General features: G+C 38.7%; 1 protein-coding gene across 1 annotated transcript in view; it reads right to left on the bottom strand.

The window, feature by feature from the left end:
• The window catches only part of LOC134867385 (ephrin type-A receptor 6-like), a 135823-nt gene that overhangs the window by 87228 nt on the left and 25269 nt on the right, over positions 1–23326 (bottom strand). Inside the window, exon 3 of the mRNA XM_063887922.1 lies at positions 18746–19409. Coding sequence (XP_063743992.1) covers positions 18746–19391 — 646 coding nt within the window. The 5' untranslated portion in view covers positions 19392–19409. The remainder of the gene's footprint in view (positions 1–18745; positions 19410–23326) is intronic.

Below are 23326 nucleotides of genomic sequence, written 5' to 3'. Positions count from 1 at the left end.
GAAACCTGTGGCCAAAAATGCTGGAAAACCCACACATGACATCAAAGATGAATTTTACCTAACTCACCCATTTCTTGAGAGGCTTTCACATACTTGGATCAAACGGGAAAGAGAGACAACCTTTTTTTGCTGACACTTTCTGAGTGTCTTAACACACAGGGGAGACATATGTATTAAAGACATTAAAAAGTGCATTTTACATAACAGGGGACCTTTAATACTAAATTCAACACTTGCATGAATTACTTTAACAGTTTGTTCTTCTGTGTCTTTTGCACATATTGGATGAACATAACAATATACAATAACTATAAATATATAACTTTGACTAGGCTCTATGAAATAATCATAAATATAGCACATTTTTCATATATTTAAGAGCAGATTAAAAATATTTGTTCAATATTTGATTAACATTTGTGGCTTAGGGAGAGTGAAACATATTGGCACAAAATAGACCTCATGATGACGTCAACAAACACCATTATACATATATTAGTTATATAGTTTTAGGGAAAGTCATGGTTCATATTTCGATGGAAAGTTGTATAAAGTTGTGCAACAACGATTTTCTCACTCCGCGGAGCACTACGGAGGAAGTACAGCGCTTAGAGCCTGAGTGATTGCCAACAACTGGAATGTGTGTTAGGAAAAGATGAAGCAAGAAGGCTTTTATTTCAGCACATTTGCACATCAGACATTCAGAAATGCCTGTGATGGTAATTTGAAGAAATGGTCGGCCAGTTTCCAAACTTGGACATCTGTTGCAAAGTCGTTTGTTTATGTTTCAGTAATACCAATTTTAAAAGGCATTCGTAAGAGAAATGCTGCTCATACACTTGTAAAGTTTTCAAGATGGCCAATTACTGAGCCAGCCCTAGTGAAAAAGCTGAGTGGAAAAATTAGAACATTGGGGATGAGCTGCATAAGGAGATGCGTTAGAGCCATATAACAAAGTAAATAAGTCACGTAATGCATGGATCTTGCTACACACTGACAGATGAACAGGATCCTTTATAAAACTACTCTCTTTATGAGCTTAAATCACATCTTCCACATCTTTCAAAGGAGCACAACGACGCACACACTTTTACGTCTCTTCCCATAATCCTGCCTCTTTTCTATTCCTGTGCCAGCCATCACAGTATATCACTTTATCCCTCCTTCAAAGCTCCCAAGAGTCGACTGTTACAGAGAGAAAAGTGAAATGAGAAATTCCCATTGCCACCTAATTGCATGGCCAAATCGATCCAGTAATAGATTCCTTCTCTCTGACATCCAGTCTCACTGACAGCGCTATCAGACAGACAAATCAGAACACTGAGTGTGTTTCTGTGTGTGTTTGAGTGTGGCTTTTCAGCCTTCAACATGGCAGATTCTGGACGGCTAGACGTCTGCGTGATTGCTTAGAAGCGAGAGAAAAGGCAGATTGAGGCTCGGCAACATTCACTTTCTACCGTTTTGTTGGAGATGAGCTCAAACATGGGCAATTCACTACTTAAACAAAAATGAATAAATAATACAGATTTCAAATGGAAAATGTGCTCTTGATGGATACATTATTTGGAATGCATAAGCAAGATAGACATAGCAACTTCTTCATTCTGTAAGCAAACTTTAGCTGATATGCTCATTCACTTACAGTACATTTCTTATTAAAAATAACTTCTTGCCAGTCCTTTTATTTCAGTAACCCTGCATATTTAAAGAGCAAGAGGTCCAGATTTAATCAGTTATGGCACAGACTCACATATGGACACATCCATTATTAACAAGTTTTAAAACATATTTTTTAGCGCTTCGTTTGAGGTACGAGGACCTTCATCATGAGCAGCTGTCCTCAAAACAAGGCTACTTACTTAAAAATAAAATGAAGGCAGCTGTGACTCCGACAAACACCTGTTTTCCAGTAGATGACCCTCCTGTACACCCAACCAGCTGCAAACAATTTCAAAGAGAGGTCTTAAACATAACAACTAAATGAGCCAAGGCCATGGTTCTTTTCCTGTCTTAAATCTTCTCTTTCGTGTTGGATCTTCAGAAGAGGCTGACGTTTTCCTCTTCCTGCACTTTGGAGCAACCTCCTTGAGTGGAACAAACAGGGAGGCTGGAGACCTGTGCTCCCTCCTGGCTCTTTAGGCCTTTGACAGAGAGCCTCTCCTCCTCCCTGCAGAGAAAACTGCAGACTTCATAAAATTGTCCGAAAAAAAAAAAAAAAATCTGGCCAAAGTGCAAAGGAGTCCACACACTTTCTGTTTTGTTGTAGCAAATACATCTTTGTGCAGGGGAAACGAGTAGTAGAAACCATTAGCTTTGAACTGTGAAACAATATTGTCGAACAGCATAACCAACAAAAGGTCTCTGTGTAAGGCTATGACAACTGGGCATACAGAAACTGCATTACTGCAGCATTAATTCAAACCCTCCACCTTTTCTTTGTGCCTGTGCCAACAGCCAGAACAAAGGACACACAGTACAGTGCAGTACCTGGCTGGGTTCCTATGAAGAGTCAGGCACACACACACACACACACACACACACACACACACACACACACACACACACACACACACACACACACACACACACACACACACACACACACACACACACACACACACACACACACACACACACACACACACACACACACACACACACACAATGGGTTTTAAAGGAATACCAAATCAATTGTGTACTATTGTTCTATTGAATATTGTGGATATTTTTCAAAGTGTCATCTTGATCCACCATATGCAGCATATTTGTATATACATTACAAATACATGTTATATTATTCCTATTTTCTTTGACTGAAACTGTGTTTGTGAAAGTAACTTAAATGTTTGCTTGTCAAAAATTCATATTAGGCTTTAAATTGGTTATTTTCATGGGGGCATGTTACTTCCTGTCAGACTACATAACCATATTGAAATGTGTCTAATAAATTGCTGTGACAGTCCCATCCAATAGTGTTTTGGGTGTTTTCCTGCCCCTTGCTGATAAAAGCACTTTCCACATGCCGCCTCCCCAGCTGCCCTGTTGTCTAAACTCATCCGACTAATTCCTTGGTTTGAATCAGCGTGTCATCAGGAAGATTTACAGTTTTCCCTTGAAGACTCGCAGATGAAAGTAATGAACTCCTCAGCGGTAGGTTTATTAAAAACATGTTTTGGACAGAGACAGTGATCAAGATGCTGACACTGTGCAGGGGTCCACTACCCTCATCTGCAAAGACTTAATTCTCCTACACATTTATACACCTGGTGTGCTATTACACAACATTCATTAGGTTGTAGGCACTCCATAATTTGTCTAATGAAACATGACCAAGGTCTCCATTCTTCACTTACCAGAAAAACTAAAAGTAAGATGTTTAAAACTCTAGAAATAAAAAAAAGCACTATGCCATTACTTTGTAGTGTGCTGCTGTTAAATCTAAATTCATATAAATAATCTGACCTTTAGGAGAGTAAGGTTATTAGTTAGTAAACTGCAAGGATTAGGTGGGAATAAATTATGCTGTATTAAATATTGGGCTTCTCTATGACACACAAAACAGGGAAAAAGAGACAAGCAGGTGGGGAAAGAGACCGGTCATGTTTCAAGCTAACACACACACACACACACACACACACACACACACACACACACACACACACACACACACACACACACACACACACACACACACACACACACACACACACACACACACACACACACACACACACACACACACACACACACACACTTCTATAACAGAGTGTGTGTGTGTTGTTTGTTTTTCTGGTGTCTTAAGCTTTGAAAAGCACAGCAGCTGCAGATATGTTTCACTTACAGGACCATTTCTTTTGAACGCTGGTAGATTGAAAGGAGAAAAAGAAAGAGAAACGGTGAGAGAGCCAGGTGGGCAGTAAGTGGCCTCTTCATTGATTCTGTTTCCAGGTGTGAGTGTGTGTGTGTGTGTGTGTGTGTGTGTGTGTGTGTGTGTGTGTGTGTGTGTGTGTGTGTGTGTGTGTGTGTGTGTGTGTGTGCGCGCACGTGCATGCATGCGTGCATGTTTTATCAGTGTGTTTGAGAGACAGCCAACAGACGGTAGTCACGTGTGGAGGTTTGAGTATGACACCCCGGGGGGTTCTGGTGCCCTTACATCCACATCAATTTAATGAGTGTCCATGATCCTGTCCTGCCGGCATTACTACTTGAGAGGAAGAAAGCGTCTCCCAAAGAAAAACCTTAACTAGAAGTAAGCATCGTATTAGCTGTGCTTAGTGAATTTACAGCACCTAGAGAGAAAGCACTCCATGTAATAAGGCTTACCTTAATGTTTGTTTGTCTGAAAGTTCTTGGGAAAAACAATCTTATTGAATCTACAATTTGAAAATAGATAGCTCCATCTGCTCAAGAACAGCATGGCTATGGTATTTCTCCAAAAAAAGCTACTAAATCAAGCTTAATACAGAATAAATTATCTCATTTATAATGGTCCATCACTGAATTAAGAAAGTAGAAAATAGGGCAGGATGAACACAACAGCTTGTGATTTTCAAATAGATGTAGAATTGCGTGTCGAGATATATTATTTAGTATGATACGATTCTTTTGAAAGTTGACAGAATATTGAATTATTGCCAAGCCCCACTAAACTAACGATTAACATACACAACAGGAGGAGTGGTTGTCTTAGTTGACTGTGTCTTGCTTTTTTGTTTTTTTCCTTGTACAAAGAAGTTTTGAACTTTTTGACATCTTTTGAAAAATAGCGCAATAAATGAATGTCAGAAAAGGTGATGGCGCTAAGCAGTATAATTGTAAACACTTTCATCGTTTTCTTTCCCCGCCATACCTTTATTACCTGCTGTCACTCTGAATAAAGACAAGGAGAATGCTTCAGTGATGTAGACACAGGCAGATCAATCCCCCATAAAACAAGCTGTATTGGTTTATAAATCAGATCTGCAGTCTCTGCCTCTGGCCTACCAATAAGCATACATCAGCTTGAGTGGGATGAGCTGCCAGCGCCTACTTGCTGCAGCTGGTGATAGATAATAAGAAGGCGCGAATACCGAAGTACACACACAGCACAGAATACGAGAAATAAATATGCACACAAAATTGACATGCAAACAGAAGGGGTAATGTTTTTGAGAGCGGGATTCAGAAAGGAACACCATCTCACACACACACACACACACACACACACACACACACACACACACACACACACACACACACACACACACACACACTCATGTTAAGTGATTGTGCATGTGTCATTGCACACACATTAGAGTATAAGCATGGAAAATCTGGAAAAGTGAACACATGCACACTCAAACTCAAACTGCCACTGCTCAGACACGAAATACACACAGAGACACACATTTTATATAACAAGATGTAACACTGCAAAGTGCTCTTTTGTCTCTGTAACGGTTGGCCTTTAATGTGATATAAAATGCCACTTTGCATTTTTGGGGCATTGTAGGAATTTCAGATGAACCATTCGTATGACTAGTTACTGAAGTCTAATGGTGCAGTGTTACCATTCCAAAGAGTAATGCTGGGTTGGAATGGCTCCCCTAAATGCAATATTATTTTCGTTCAGCTGATTTGTGGCCAAGTGCCACCTCTTAAAATGCAACTTCAAATTGTACCGAGGGGAAACAGTAAAAGTAAAAAATTAAACTGTATACACAGAAACATGAATATACAGATATTATTTTAAATATTCAGCCTTTCCTTTACCTTAATTTCTCCAAACAATTCTGCCCAATGACTGAAAATGTAGATCTGGATGTACATCGTGGGTAGCCAAAAGACCAACAGATGGAACTGCTTAACCCAATGAGATAAGCTTTATTTGTTGTGAACAGTACTGCCATTATTTAATTTACCAAGCAAAATGCACTATGGTTGCCAACATTAGGGCCGCTAAAAAAGATGTGATATGTCAAATATTCTCCTGTTGCATACAAGCTGAAATTCAGGCTTTTGCTCCAACATACACAGACTGATAATATTGTATGTTTTTTTACAATCCATTTTTTTTTAACTACGTTAAGAATTTAACATTTCCATTTCATCTAAATAAACATACTTCTGTGCTTTCACACTGAGAAAGACATTATGATCTTATACTTCTTAAATGTAAAACTTTATCACATAATGAAAGCACTAAAGTACATTAAGTATGGAGTGATGATTTCCCAGATGATAGTTTTTAATCTGTTTCCTGCACTGAATTGATTAGTTACATTTCCATTTCACACTGTAAAGTCTGGTTAAAAGCTGACTTTATATAACATTCACAACTAAATAATTGGCATTACTTCAACATTTATTTTATTCTTTACCTTTCCTTTACCTTAGAAATCATTTTTCCTAAACAAACCCAAGCGAGTCTAAAATTAGCTGGTGTAGTAACAGACCGATTTTTCAAATAGACCTAAAACATGACGTCCTAAATACACCATAACATTTTACAAGGAAGTGTTATTCATGAGATGTGAAGTACACACTGCAAGAGTCACCACCATGCACAGCTCTTCAGCGTTAAACTCCCTCCTCTCTCGGTAATCTCACCATGAAGAAAACCCAATTACAGCTAGTGTATTTTATCCATGTTCAAAACGCTCTTCATGTGGCTTAAACCATGTTAGAGCCTAATCAATGAAGTTGTCAGCATTAATTCAAATAAATTCCATCCGGCAAATTCTGTGGTTCCATTGTGCGCCTGTACTTGTGGGGGAGGAGGTCAGCCAAAGTTCAGACCTCAATCCCCCCAGAGGTGACCGGTTTCATACCATGGTTTTCTCTAGAACTGACCCAATTCTGCTATCGCGGATAGCCCATTTCAATAGCTGGATTAAGTCTATCCACCGGACAGTTGTGCATGTGTCTGTGTGTGAGGGAGTGTGTGTGTGTGTGTGTGTGTGTGTGTGTGTGTGTGTGTGTGTGTGTGTGTGTGTGTGTGTGTGTGTGTGTGTGTGTGTGTGTGTGTGTGTGGGTGCGCACCAGTGTGACTAACAAGCTTGGCTGTTGCAGTACGTCAGATTGAGAGACACCTACTGCTGGTTAAAGCCTTTCTTGCCCTGGGGGTCATCTGCCTCCCATGGGGTAAGGAAGAGGATCAACGAGGTGAAAACTGTCACTGTGCAGACATTTTTCTTAAAGTTGAAATAGACACATAGGTTATTTTTTTCAAATGGAAACATATGGAAATGCTTATAATCATTTTATCAGATAATTAGTGTTTACAAAATAAAAATACAATGCATTATATTATGAATTTAGATTTTTTACCAGAATCAATGGGATAAAAAAAATACACTGTATAAACAAATTCCTCTTTAATTGCCATTATTGTAATCGTTGAAGTATCTTATGCCACTATTTGCTTGTTTCAATAATGTTAAAATTTAAAAAGGCACTTGAGTTTGACATTTGACTCTTGGTGAATTTCAAAATGCCCGGAAAGCATTGATAGCACTCAGTCATTAGAGTACAGCAGGGGTTTCTGTACTCTTATCATTTATTTTAAAAAGTGTAATAAATGTGCTGTAGATAATCAGTATTTTATGATGTATAGCAGACAATTTATTTTACAGCCAGCTCCACGACTGAAGATTTCAGTTGCATTGAAAACACATTTAAACTTCGATTTTTTTGTAGCTGGTTAAGCAGGTGCAAACCCAATGCCATGCCAAAATGGCAACCAAAGCAGCCCTGCGCCTTCTGTTCTGTGAAAACAAAACCTCATCAGTGCCACTCCACCTACATTGGCGCAAGTAGGTTTGCTTGGCGCCAGAAACGTGGTTCAGGTGCAAAGACATTCAAAAGCAGCCAAAGAAAGTGCTTCTATGTTAGCACTCCTGCCAGTAATGTGCCAGCAGGAAAATAAGGCTGTTGAGTTTAGGGACAAGAAAATGGTCTGGTCCATTTCTGGGCAAATAATAAAGTAAGAAATAAGTCAATCTTTCACCAACAATTTGTAGATTATTACACTTTCACAGTTTTCTAAATCTGTGTGTAAAAAATATCTGAGATGGAGTGCATGTGACAAAGAATACAAACAACAATCGATTTTAAATACCTTCGCTTCTATTTAGCAAAAAATCATTTAAACCAACATTGAAATCATTGCTTTACACAATTGATAAAGTGAGGACTACTTAAATGCATAAACAGGTTGGTGCTAAGACCAAGGCCATTAATCTCTGTTTTCAGGTGCGGAGCTAGCTCATGTAAAATGGGTTTTTGTTTTAATGGCGTTGCATGATAAGACATTCCGATTCAAGCAGGCTTGACACAAATCTGATGATAGCTCAATTGGAGCAACTTTCAAAACCTCTTCTCCACCCTCTAGCTAATGAGAGCTTCCTATAAATAATTAATTCCTTTACATGGTAGATGAAACATGTTTATGTATTAATTATTGGGAACAAGAGAGAGAACTCTTTTACTTTGTGTCTGCAGGATAAACAAACAGCCAATGAGACTATTCTTAGTTGTTGAACCCCCAATAACCCCTGTTTTCTCACTCTCTTTCTTTTTGTTGTTGGGAAGGAGCTGTCTCCAGTTCTTATCTTATACTTTCATTTATGACAAGTCGGCTCTTCAATCCAGCCTTGTGATGTCTTATCTGGGCCATGTCGTGCTATACATACCCTTTAATGACAAATTCAGTCTCTTGGTCTCTTACATACTAAAATAGAACACACACATATGAGAAAAAAGGGAAATCAATTGAAATGTTGCAATGTCTGACAGGTCTGTGCTTGAGGAGACAAAAAATGAAAAAAGGAAACATCAGACGGCGTTGCCAGCTTTTGTTTTCTTAGTGAGAGAGTATGAGGTGTCGAGACAGGCAGAAGCTGTATGTATGTATGCAGGGTGCCGTACATTGGGGAATATTTTTTTTCCAACTGTCTTTGATCACTTCCTTGCTTTGAAGTAACTCTCCGTGAAGGGGGGGGGGGGGGGGGGAGCCAAGCAGAAGTCACCGCAAGTTCACATCGCAACTAGGACTTGCAAAAACTGCAATCTGCATAATTTATTCCTTAAACTGTTAAAATGCGAAGAGATGAGGAGATCTCTAGGTGCTCGACAAACCCGTCCCCCTGCTTGACAACCCCAATTAAACACTCTCCCTCTCCACATTTGTTCTCAATTACAGCTTGAAGAGCGACAACACCAGAGTCTCTAATGCTCATCAAGTGACTGATTTAAAGAGAATCATAGGACTCCAAAGCACCACTGATGAGGACCAATGTAATTAATATACAATGTAAATGAGCTAACAGTTAGCTAGATATTTGAGTAGGATTCATACATAGAAGAAAATGAAAATAAACAGTTTTTACATTGTTGTGAGTCTTACCTTGCTAGTGGTTGTTTGTGTCTGTACATTCATTCATCACTGAACCCCGTCCAATCATCACTTTCATTCAAATGCCAAAGACTCAGAGCAGACCTTATCGACAAACACACCAACATAGTGTTTTTTTCTAAATTTTGTAGGGATTCAGATCCAACTTCCTTAGTGCCAAACCGTTAAACAAAACCAGTTCTCTCTACTGTAACTGTGGTATTTGTTGCCATTAGGGTCATCTGTAAGTCCACTATATTGTAATGTGAAAAGCTGCTATAATGACCTCACAAGAGAAATGAATTGTCAAAAGAAGGTCCTCACAAGGACAGATAAACTTGGAGTCAGGGGCACACAGCCTCCGGCCCTACATTATGATCTAGATTCTAGATTAAAGGTCAATGCACCAAACAGGACGGTGTAGTGCACATTAGATCCAATAACACTACTTAGATTTGCAAGTTCACAAAGAAATTAGTCACATCAATGTTTTGTTTTACTGCATTTTATTTTCAGGATAAAATATTGGGATTTCTAAAATGCAACTGAAGACACATTTTCATTGTTTTGGAAAATGCACAGAAAGCCATGTCCCTGAATATTTGTTTGGCCTAAGATAAAATTGTCCACCACAAATTTACTGTGGATGTCTTCATATCCCGATTCAAAACCTAGCCATGTTTGCGATATTGAAACTTAAAAAGATAAATGTTTTTAATGGCTAAAGAACACAGGCCTTTATAAACATACAGTAGCAAGATTAATTTGCAAAGTCTGATTGTATAATGAAAACTACATGTCTGCTGCTATTTACAGTGAAGAAAGGACCAATGATGGATGCTGGAGTCACACTCCCAGTGTTGTGGTCAACTTATCTGCTATCCAACATGCTATTGGTTAACTGCCTCGTCAGCAATTCTGGGGTCACACCATGTTTCTCCCTGTCTGTGGTGGCTATTAATTGAGTCTTGTTTCTGGACCAGCTGGGAGTAATTTAGCCAGTCGGTGGCAGATAGGGGGAAAATCAAGCTGTGGCACAAGCAGGAAGATCACCATTGAGTTCATGAGGAACACCTCACCAACCCCGCTCGCAACCTCCCTACTCTGCTACAGATTGTCCCCATTTTTCCCGAAGCGAGGCCAACTGAGTTCATTGATTCCTACTGCATGGTCAGCAACTTTGAGTAATACAAAGAGGTTTAACAGACTATAGTCAAGGCTTGCGGTATTCGAACACCACATCGTCTTACAAAAGCAATTGTCTTCTCAGTATATCATGTAAAGAGGTTATATTGCATCTGTAAAATACAAACAGTGCACAGAGATTCTTACTATTATGTGTTACCTGTTTGAATCATTTTTGTGATCACCTTGGCCAGAAAACACTCTGATACAGTCTTCTTATGATTGCCTGTTTACTCCAAGATGTACAATATGGATCTGAATAATGAAAAGCACTATTTAAATTAGAGCATGGATATTTGACTCCTTAATCATTACATTTGCCTATGAGTCTCACAATGAGCAACTCTGCTTTTAACAACGAAGATAAGTGAGTTAAAGGTGTCCCACATTGCCACCATTATTTTCCCATTCTGGCTAAAATATAACATTTTAGTTTTTTGTTTGGGGCATTATGTAAAATCTGTTATTAAAAATCATTAACTTCCAGAAATAAGTATTATTAAATAAACCATATGTTTTCCACTCTATAGTTCTGTGTTGTCAGTTTGATCAATTTTAACATTATTCACGGATTTATTGCTTAATTTGAAATAATGTCTAATGAATGTTTTAGATTTTAGTTATTATTCACTCCGCATACTGCCAAGATGAAGTGACAGAACAGTGCGCTGACAGCCGCCATTTACACCGGGCATAATTCAAGCCACTTCAAGCCTTTGGCAGGGAAACTCCACACCTTTCTGTTGTACACTGAGCTTAATGACAACTCAGGGGAAATATGCATTAGCATACCCTTGGTGTTCAAAGAGCTTTCAATTATATGATTTTTGACGGCTATGGAAGCAAAGGCTAATACAGTGACTGTAAACAACAAACAGAAAGCCATGCATTCAAGTTCAGTCGTACTGTAGAAAAAACATTCAGTTAACGATAACCTATACATAGGATTATTCAAAACTCATTTCAATGATAGGGCCTTTATAAACACTCTCAAACTAAAGAAACACAGTCCTAAGGCGAGGGTTGTGGTTTCTAACTCAGCTTTAACTGTGCATCTCTTTATATTTATCAAGGCATGTAGGTAAAAAAGTTAAAATGGCTCCAACACATGTCTTCAGATAAATGTTGTAATTTGCAGAGAAGCATTAGATATGTAGGGAGAGTAGTCATGGTTCTGGATGAATAAACTTAATACCCTGCCTTTGATATACCTCGGCTCTGCCCTGAGGAAGAGACATGAGCTTCAGAACTCTGCGATTGTGTGTGTGTGCTAAAGTGGGGTTAAATGTATCCAACGATCTCCGTTCACTTCCAGCATGCACACACACACATGCACTTTATCTATTTCTCTCTCTCCAGACACTCCCAATTAAGCCTGAAGGGCCATGCTTGTTAAACTAAAACCATCCCTTTCTGAAATGTCACAGTGTCTCCCTGCAGTGTGGCCCATCTGTAAACAGCTCTGTTGCTGATGCCAGCCCGAGCCCCCTGGTGCGTCTCGCTGTGTGTGTGTGTTTGTTAGAGCATGTTTTGTGAGGGAAAATGTTGTCTCGTGCATTAACACTCCGATGTGAATGCTTGAGTGAGTTTTAGGCTTTCGTTTGAGTCATATGTTGTTGACCAAAATGTGAGTAGGATTGGTGTGTCAGTGTCTGTGTGTGTTTCCCGCGATTCATTATGTGCATCTTCTCCCATTCAGCCTCCCTCATGTGTGTGAGAGACATCTCATTTGGAGGGCTGACAGGTTGAAGGATATGTGCTGTAATTGTTGTCTGACTGTCTTCATGCTGTAATTGAACATGTCTTATAAGTGGAACTTTCTTCACGATGTTTATACCAGCATGCCAATTAAGATTAACACAGCTGCTCCTGTTAGCTGCTCAATTACCTATGTGTAGCCCACTTTAGACAGTAGGTGTGCTTTCAGTGCCATGCTGGACTATATAAAATAGTCAAATGAAACGTTTTTAACAAAAAGAAATGGCACTTCATTATTAAGAGATAAATTGTGATTTCAAATGAATGACATGAAGACTATAAAATATCATGTCAGGTAACAACATGTCACAGTATGTTTGCTATATTAATTCCTTGGGGGTATTTCTCATTCTTTAATGCAGTAGTAATTCGCAATGTCACGGCATTATTTTAAAATGTAAATATTGTGCTCTTACTTTGCTCCAGCCTTACACAGAGGAGAACCACTTAGTTTTAGTATATACTGTAACAAATAGCGCCCAGCGACAAACAGGCTGGTGCACACGCACATAAAAATGAACAGACACACACACTGTTTTTACATTATTCATAGCACTGCAGAGAGCTCTTTGACCGAGCCAGGCAAACACACAAGACCTGCTGTAAAACACTCAGTGGTACCAGCATCAGCTAGATTGTCTTACAATGTGTGGGATGGAGAGCTGGGAAAAGATGGAGTGAATGTGTGTGTGTGTGTGTGTGTCAATCATTTAGTCGTAGCAAGCGTCCTCTCTTGCATTAACACTAAATATTGCGCTTATTGATGTTTTAGGTTGTGTGTGTGTGTGTGTGTGTGTGTGTGTGTGTGTGTGTGTGTGTGTGTGTGTGTGTGTGGTGTGTGTGTGTGCGTATGTGTGTGTAGGGCTTTATTTAGATATTGCCTGAAGTGCTGCCAAGGACGACGTGGTGGTATATATTATACAATATATCTATGTTGTTATATGATATCATGCATGCACACACACAGTAGTTAACTATGTACCTGAAAACATATACAATAGGATAATTTATTCTGCAACACACAATATCCACTAACACACATGTAAAACTGAATATGCAAGTGCAGAATACACAAACAAAACTCATATTACAGTCCAAAGACAAATGCTAACCTCCACCTGAAACAATAGAGACAAACATATTTAATGGAGATAGATTGTGAAAGGGCTGGAAGCTTTAAAAAGAAGCTGCTCTTTGTCTGCCTCTCTCAGAGTTTCCTCTCTTTAGAGGGAATGTGCATATATTAAACATTGTTTATACATTTGAAACTGCATTAACTTATCTTATGCAACAAATCAAATCAGTAATTCATATATTACAAAACAACTGAATATTGCTCTAAATCCCAATACACACTGCATGGGCTGAAGGCTAGCAGTAACTGTACTTAATTTCACCTCTATGCGATGGACACTGTGCTAATTAACTGATTAATGAGAACCAATTAGAAATGATACGGTCATATAACCTTACAGCCAAATTTCATGGTCCTCAATCCATCCTGAAATAAATGAATGAGCTACACTGAAGGCGATCGCGTCACCCCTATTAACAGAAGCTCAGCACAAGTTCTCAAAAAAGAAAAACTGCCGCAAAGATATCTATTAGCTGTGATATTATAAATGTTTGTTCTTTGTTTATGTGAATCAAATTTAAGATAAAGAACACAAAAAACTATTTCATAATATTATTAGGGTGCAAAGAAGGGGGACCAAATGGCGCTCTAGCAGTGTTATTGTGTGTGTGTGTGTGTGTGTGTGTGTGTGTGTGTGTGTGTGTGTGTGTGTGTGTGTGTGTGTGTGTGTGTGTGTGTTTGTCCATATCGGCCAAAACAATGGATTGCTTCTATTAAACATAGGTACCTTAGCACCACTATCCAGTAAGCAATGTGACCATCAAGGGGTCAGATGTGGAGCACGAGAGCTATCCATCATGTTCATGAGAGAAATAAAGAGAGAGAGAGAACGATGATTGCAAGAGAGAAAGAGAAAGTGAGATAAAAAAAGGAAACACACATTTTCAAGAATACTTTACCAAGAAAAAGGGTCTACATGTGTTCGTCTGCCAAAGTTTACGGCCATTCAAAAGTCCCGGACACGTGGTATTACTGTGATGGCCCAGGAAATACTGTGTTGGAGTTGGCTATGTTGAACATCACTCACTGGTCATTGATTGGATGTGGTTACATTCTAAAACAGAATCAGTTATTACAAGAGCATTCATTCCACCTTTGCATTTGTCCTTTTCATTCATTCATTCATTACTTCCATCTAAACAGTTAATATAAAGCATAAAATAATGCTGTGTTGTTGCATGATCAAGGGTAAACATGACAATACTGTCTATTTCAATAAACGCATGCACATGTGTGTGCATCCTCATAAATTCATAGCCATCAAGATAAAAGCCCACTCACAAAAACATAAATAGATAAGATACTTAATGTTTGAGTATCATTAACACTTTTTTAGATTAAAATCCTTGTGAATTCCAACAAAAAACAAGAAATGTTTACTAAACTGAAGAGGTTGCCAGCCTGAGTCTATAAACGGAGGAGCATGCCAGTTGAAATGTGGGTTATTGGGGTTATTGTTAGCTGATAGATTTGATTAACTTCAGCCTTACAGCAGCACATTGACACTGACTCCATCCAGGAAATGATTGGAGATGAAAGTACTATTGTGGGCCTCAGCACTGGGTTTGAATTAGAGAAAAATATTATTTGGCTTTAGCTATAGGTAGAGAGCATGGCCTTTTTTCCTCGCTCAGTGGAGCTAAAGCCTTTAATTTACACTTCACACACTCATCTTTTCTCGTGTATAAATAAACATTTGAAACGTTTTTTTCTGGCTTGGTGTGCGGTGTTATTTAATGAAAATCATTTAAATTCCAAGATAATCTGCAGCAGTATTTGTGAGATCCGAACAGAGTAATGTGATAAGGAGAACTTTGGCCCACACCTCTGCTCATACTCCTGCCAAATTCACATGAATCTGCTGCAATTAAAGAGTGAAAATAAGGAAGGTTACTCAACATTTAGCCTCTCTGCTATCAAACACTCTCAGAATGGAAAACAGCAATTATTTCTTCTATTTAACATGCATTAACAGTTACGTTGTTTTGACCTGTGACTTACAGTGAGCTGCATGAACATTAAATCACATAACACATAAGCAACCAGATATGAGGAGCACAAAAGTCAATGTTGCGCTTAAAAACATTGTGAACCTATTTACAATGGTATTTTACAGAGATTACAGATTATTCACAAAGGTAATTTCTTTCCAGCCTATTCAAGCAGCCGAAGCATTTAAATCAGTTGTAAACTGGGAATTGAAGCATTAGCTTAGCCAGCCACCTCAGTTTTTCTCCTTCAATACCCATGGTGCTTCAGTGGTACCTTGTGCGGAGGCTTTTAATAACAACGCTTGTTTGAATCCCGGAACAATGAACAAGGGCTGCATTTGAGGGCAGCCATTGCAGCAAAATGCCAGCACAACGCCTAAAGGGCTAAACTTAACCCAACCGTGAAAACGGCTTCTTAGAGAGCAAAGGGTGAAAGATAGAAAAGAGAAAAGAGGAAAGGCACATTATTGTAGGGCATAAAAGGATGTTGAAAGGTGAACATGTTGTGGTTGCTTATTGTTCTACATGGCATCAGAAATGACAAACACTTCCAAGACAGTTTAAAGGTAAATACATTTTCCTGTCTTTTAAATGTTGAACATTATAAAACACTTGCAGAGTGCTGTGGTGATGGTTTGATGTGGTGCTAAAATGTAAATTTACACTCTGATAGAGAACAGGATTGCAAAAAAAGGTTTGTTTTTACCCCCAACTTCTTATTAACCACATTTTTTATCACCCGAAAAGTATAAATACAAATAATGAAAAATATTAAAAAGAGACGAATGGATGAAGTTACAATTTTGGTACAGTCCAGCTCTAATCACAGCTGCAGTTTAACCCCTGGCCCGTTGATTGCGCTGCAGCTGTGAGTGCAGCTGGGAAACCGCTTCGGCCCGTGCCACAAGATGAAACGTAATCAACTGTAAAAGGACATCTGGTTCTGGATGGTGGGAGAAGAGCAGTGAAAATTCTTGAAATCAGTTTCAGCGCTAAGCAAGGCTGTGGTTGAAGATGCTGTTGGAGCTATGTAGGAAGGACCAAAATAGGACTGCGTCATCCATCGTGTGCTAATTCTACCATCTATTGTCTGTCTAGTTAATTTTGGCAAAAGTTAAGAAAGGGAGCAGTCTTTAAATTCAAAAAAGTGTCGGCCCAATACAGATGAAATACTGTGTCCATCTGGCCCCTTGCCACATTATCTTTTTTTTTTATTTTACACTGAGATTTTAAAACACTTGCAGGTGTTAAAATCATTGTTAGTAAATTAACGGCATATACTGTATATTTATCAGGATGACAGAACGCCCAAACTCCAGCTGATTAGGCAGTGAATGAAACCCTTGTTGGTAGTTTGGTTTTCAGTAAGTACATTTGGATGCTTGTAGATTGCGGATTTATCCATCATAAAATAAAGATAGTGTACAAAAACAAAGCAGTTGAATGGACATCAGGCTTTTACATGGCTTAAACAGAAATTGTGTTGGGCCTTCATGACGGTATGTTTTTTTGCACTATAGCATTCCATGTGAGTGGTGCTATCAGCGGTAACCCAAAGCTCGTATCAGAGGACTCGGGATCAAACTGGAACCAAGCCAGCCAAGGTAATGTGTCACACCAAGGAAGCTCCTGGGACAGCAGGTGGTGGACCACTGATATACACAACAACATTTCTAGATGCTTGCACGATCATGTACACAGATACCTTTTCTCTGTATATATATATAAATCATACACACAGCACCAATTCCTATAGGAAGACTTCTGATTTCTGGACAAGTTTGACATAACAGCACTATGTTTCACAGTATGACAAAAGCACTGCTCTGTGTAAATTACATAAACACACTCAAGATTATAGTTTTTGCATCTCAAAAGCAACATTTTGACCAAAATGTACCAGCACGAATGAATAAGATCAAAACGTTGGTCGTTTTATTTGTTTTGGAGAATCATATAAACCCAAAAGCAACCATTCAAGCATTTCATTTTCACGGTAACACTGTTAAGATGTGTGTGTTATCAAAACAAGCCACTGCACTTATCTTTTTTGGACTATTACCATAGTTACAACTGAGTGCATCTTAGCGTTGGGAAAATTATCAGTTTGGAATCCTCTCAGTATCCAAAAGGTCAAGACAAAAGAAGACAAATGTCCAACAAAAGTCAAATGAATATCATAGAACAAAAATGTATTTCAAAATGAGAAACTCCTAATGCATAACGGTAACTGAGAGACCAAGCACAAGATATTTTAGATTACAAATGTATTTATAGGCATGCATCTGTGTATGCGTGCGCACACACACACACACACACACACACACACACACACACACACACACACACTTACTAATATCGCTCAAGACAGAATCAGGGGAGCTCTCCAGCATAACACTTACAGCCCAAAACACTCTAATCCCCTCACATGAGATCTCATCTGATTCTCCAGAGTTAGCAGCAGGCAATAACGGAAAAATAAAGGAGGGGTGATGAGGAGCAGGAGAGAATGAAGAGGGAAAATGAAAGATAAACTTGCTTTTGTTAACGGTTGATGTATGAAAGCACATCAGCAGAATCCATACACAGTTGTATGGAATATATAGGCTTGTGGAAAGATAAACAGCCTTTAACATATAATGTATGATTTAAAGTTGTTGCACACGTTGTAAAAAAGCATGAGGTGAATGTAAATGAAATGAAACATGTACATTGCTTATCTATTTGACTCGCTGATGCATCACCACGTTAGGTACACAAAATAAATGGCTGTCTTCCTGGTCAGGTTACTATTTTATACTGTAGGACATATCATGTTGATGAAAGATGAAATTAATACTTGGAAATACACAGAAAACTGAATAACATAAGGATGAAACATACGTAATGTATAATGGAAGATGTAGCATGACACCTTAGTTTTTAAATAGCAAATAGTGAACCCTCAGTTTCAACTGATACATTCTGAATGAAGGACTTCATGTGATTTGTGGTTAACGTTAAATGAAAAAAAGCATTCATCATTGATGTAAGGTAAAAACTATAATCCTGACTATGTCTTAAAGTTTGTTTCGCATGAATAAAACACTTGTTTGTTTACCCATATTTATCAAACCATGAAGGCTTGCTTGTGTCAGAGGCTTGTATTCTGACAAACCTAAACCTTTGGACCATATCACCGACAAGCTCCACACTAAACCAGAGCCAGTTTCAGTTACAAATGTACTTTTTTCTCAGTATGGCAACAATAGCATGGATGAGTAAAATGCAAAATAAAACACAAAGAAAGTTTAAAAAACTCACCAGAACAAGAGCCATCAAATTCCTCATAGGCAACACTGCAGACACATCTTCCCAGGGGGACCAGCCAGTCTCCATCAGCTCCACAGAACAGTTTGGGTGTGTCTCTTTCTTCAGCGTGGTCAATACAAGCCCCCCTCACTTCAACCAAAGAGGAGGAGTCCACACGAGGCACTGTGTCCGGAAATGAGGCCAGGTTTCTTAGCGTGAACGGACATTTCTTATAGTAAATCCTCACTGAAACAAGCGCAATGCAGGCTCCAATGTCCTGAAATGCTAGATAGAAGCCCTTCCTGGTCATGGGTCCCACCTCACGCACTTCAGTGTTGAGCTTGAGGATGCGATCTCCGAGGTCCATCTGAGTGAAGCTCTCATCAGCAGCAATGGTGTCGATCTTGGTGTACTGTGGGGGCTTGAATTTGACACCGTGAGCCTCATCAGTCTCATGGTAGAAGAGGTTGAAGGTCTCCTTGCAGGTGCCAGATACCCAAGGGATGGAGTTGCAATCACGCAGGGTGAAGCGAAGCTCCACGTAGATCTTTTGTGCCGCCTGTCGTGAAATCCAGTTGGAGCGCAGCCAATTGTTCTGGTTGGTCTCCATCACATTGCACACTTGGAAAGTATGGATGGGCCGGTTGTGCTCGTCCATCTCTGTGATGGCATCCCACTATACAGGAGATAATAAAGGGGTGGGGGTAGAAAGAGGACAGAAGAGGGGAAGAAAGAAACACAAAGGATAGCAATTCATTATTTAATCTGAATCTGTTCTCCTTCCACCACTTAATCCTTACTTTTGTACAAGAATAGACCTATGGACAATACATTTTGATTTCAAATTGCTCCAAATACATTCAGCATATATTATTATTATTATTATTATTATTATTATTATTATTATTATTATTATTATTATTATTATTATTATTATTATTATTATTATTATTATTATTTCTAAATACAGTGGAAGTAATCTGTTGTCAATAAAATTAGAAAGAGCATTTGTATTTAAATATAATAAGGAACATCTTGGCTAATTGTCAAGCCATTTTGCTCACAAAACGTTATCCTCAACACTGGAAGGAAACAATTGACAAATTAACAATCTCTTTTTCCCTTATCACTTCAGATGTTCGCCTAAAATAATGTCTGACTTAGTCATTAGCTCTGCAACTCCCAGCTCACATGATGGGGGCGTATGGCAGCTTTGCAGGGTCATGAGGTTACCTGTCCCAATGTTGATGGGAGAGAAGTTAATGGGGTTTTTGAGCCTCCCATACGGCTCTCTGGTTTTATTAGAAAGGGGAATCGCTACATGGGCGACCCCCAAAACCAGCCAACATCGACCTCTAAGAATCAAATTACCTGCCTGGGAAAAAGGGCTCTCAAATCACTTTGCTTACAGTGCAGCATCAGACCCTCCACAAGCTGGAGTATTTGCCTTTGTGTGTGCTTTATTTTAGGACTGTTATACCAAACATTTAGCTTGTGGTGTGGTTGGTGATTTGTTTAAAAAATATATACTGTATACACAACTATTACATGTGACCCAATAATGTCTCCTGGTATGAGGCAATCATTATAATCAACATGTCTTCAGAGAGACAACCAAATGATGCAAGAGTAAAGTAAAGACTGAAATGAATGGAACTTTTAATTACAGACACATTGACATCACTATTATTTTGTTTTTAAAAGTGAACTGACTATAACACACACACACACACACACACACACACACACACACACACACACACACACACACACACACACACACACACACACACACACACACACACACACACACACACACACACACACACACACACACACACACACACACACACACACACACACACACACACACACACACACACACACACACACACACACACACACAAAATAGGCACATTTAGCCACACACCACATCCCCATTCTGGTCAGAGAAAGGCATTCAAATTTTAGTTAATGGCTGGAAAACAACTACTTTATAGGCAAATACAGTACAGGGGGTTGTAGTAGGGCTGCTGGTTAATTTACCAATACACTTTGCCTGATAAGCTTTGTGCATTTAATGTGCTATTTTGCACTCAGCTTAATATTGCCTCTTCATTAGAGTAGTAATCAAAGCCTAATGTTTGCTTTCACATACTCATTATCCTTTTTAATAACATGTTCTAATTCAATCATCCAAAGACGACAGGATTTAATCTGCTCTTCCCTCAAGGTGTAATTGTCGCATTACAGTCAAACAAATTGATTTTGATTAGATGTGATATTGCCGATCATGCATGAGGCTATAAACGATTAAATGTGTTGGGCATACAGAAAACTGCAGTACATTAAGGTAAAATAAGGTCAATATGTAATGCTTGGATCAAAAAGTATTCTCTAAAGATAAGCTAAACTTGTCTCCATTACAGTGCCACTGTATGCTATAAAAACATACAAATATAAATGGATCTTGAATATTAGAATTTTTGTAAAATGTCAAGCTTGTATTCAATGTTTAGGTTCAGCTGATCTCTGATATTACTCATTTACAAATCTACCAACATTTTATTCCATCTGCCTGATGTCATAGTTGTTTTTTTCATATAAATTAATATTTTAAAATGGTTGTGGGTACATATAATTGCTCTATTTTCCCTCAACTGTTATTGTCTTTTATTATACTGATGCTTAGCTTTTTCTGGCCATGGCACTTGAACAAAGTTTTAAATGTGGTGATTCAATTCACGCCTTTTCTATCTGATTTGACCACTTATCAGCTTTAGACCTACAGAGGTATGTGAAGGAGGAAACATATAACAAATACCTTGTCCTGGTTTGAAAAGAAAATGCTTGACATTTAACATTGGAGACTTGACTTGGGAATTGACAAAGGTCATCATGAATTTGTATGGACACAAGTACAAGCATGTCTTTCATGAAGACGCAGACAAACTGAGATTGGTGATAAAATGTTGCATACAAAAAGGCTGTTGCAATCGCTTTGAGGGATGGGGAATCAATATCATTGATTCAAGATCACCTTTTAGGGCCAATACAATAAATGCTTTAAGTTTAGATTTGTTCAATTTAGTTTATTATGCATCAATGACATAAAGGTGAAGAGTGATGTTAAGTGTCTATTTAAACTTTATGTTCCTGCAATGCTTGCTAAAGGGCAACCAAGCAAGCTATTGAGCCCCACTCACTCAAATAGCAGTGCATGTCACAGAGCTGAGTAACAGCAAAGACTTTGTATGCAAGTGTGTGACTGTTGGTTCTGCTAGAAACTGAACAAAAGGCTTTACACACGTGCACACAAACACAGAGTAAGGTCACACTTAACCTCAAGTATTCTCAGGATATCTTATTTTATCATGGCTGCTATATTTCTGTACTGAAGGGATTGAAGTTGATCTGTCTGATTGAAGACACTACTCCTGTAAGACTATTCTTTAACAACAAAGTTGAGATGGAGATAAAAAATAAAATGTGTTAAGAATGTTCAGCGCTATATGCTGCAGAGTGTTTTATCAGGAGGTACAAGATAATTATAAAGTTAGGAAGCGATGGAATGAGCTCTTATGCCATTGTAGATAAACTGTGGCCAGAGACAAAGATAGAGAGGCAGAGATATCAGAGTGATTTGTCCCAAGGGGGGAAAACAATCCACCATTATAGGAACATATTGCTGCTTGAAACACCAACTAAAAACTATTCACATCTAAAAGCCTCCAGGAGTTTACATCATGCCAGCTAGCTGATAATGTCAAGCATGTGGTGTCAGCAATTTTAATAAGTCACTCTGCAGCTTTGCTTCTACAACTGATGGGAATTGAATGTATCTAAATTGTCTTACAGGCAATGAAATTGATTTCCTCTTAATTGACGACAAAATAAAAAGGGTCATTTCAGCGACACTATTCCTTTGAAATCACCCACCCTGACAGGACCTGAGCCACTCCATTGTGTGTGTGTTGCTGATTTGTAATCTTAATGTGAACTTCTACTTCAAAGTTCGAAAACTTAAAGTGAAGCCCTGCCTGGCCTCCTCACTACCTTTCCATCCAGCCTGAGCATGCATAATTGAAAAACAGTCAGAAAATGTGGCTGATTGATTGCAGCCTGAGAGCAAGGCCCTTATAGACCATCTCTCTCGCTCACATGAAACAGAGCCAGTCGTTTTACTGGCCACTGGCCCGGAGGTGAGCTCCTTTTATTAAAACAGTGAAACCTGGAGCCCTATTGAGAATAGCACTTTAACAATAGTGTCATAAACCACTTCACTCGCCCTCAATCAAAATTAAACATCAGTGATCCTGAACAATCCCCACTGCAAAAAAAATGCAATGATTAAATTCAATTTAAATGTCAAATACCCCTTTGTGGGAATGAGAGTGTATTATGACCTACTGTAAAATAATTACTTCAAAATCATATTACTGACAGAAACCATTTGGGCAGGTTAAGGAATGGAGCTTTTAAAGATTTACTGTCGGACCAGCAGGACACATGCTTGTTGTATGAGAATGTTTAAATCTTTACAGATTTGAACAGCACAGAGACACGCGGACACACACACACACACACACAGTG

This window comes from Eleginops maclovinus, chromosome 7 (genome assembly GCF_036324505.1).
Source record: "Eleginops maclovinus isolate JMC-PN-2008 ecotype Puerto Natales chromosome 7, JC_Emac_rtc_rv5, whole genome shotgun sequence".
Lineage (NCBI taxonomy): Eukaryota > Metazoa > Chordata > Actinopteri > Perciformes > Eleginopidae > Eleginops > Eleginops maclovinus.
This window is presented reverse-complemented; position numbering and strand designations above follow the sequence as displayed.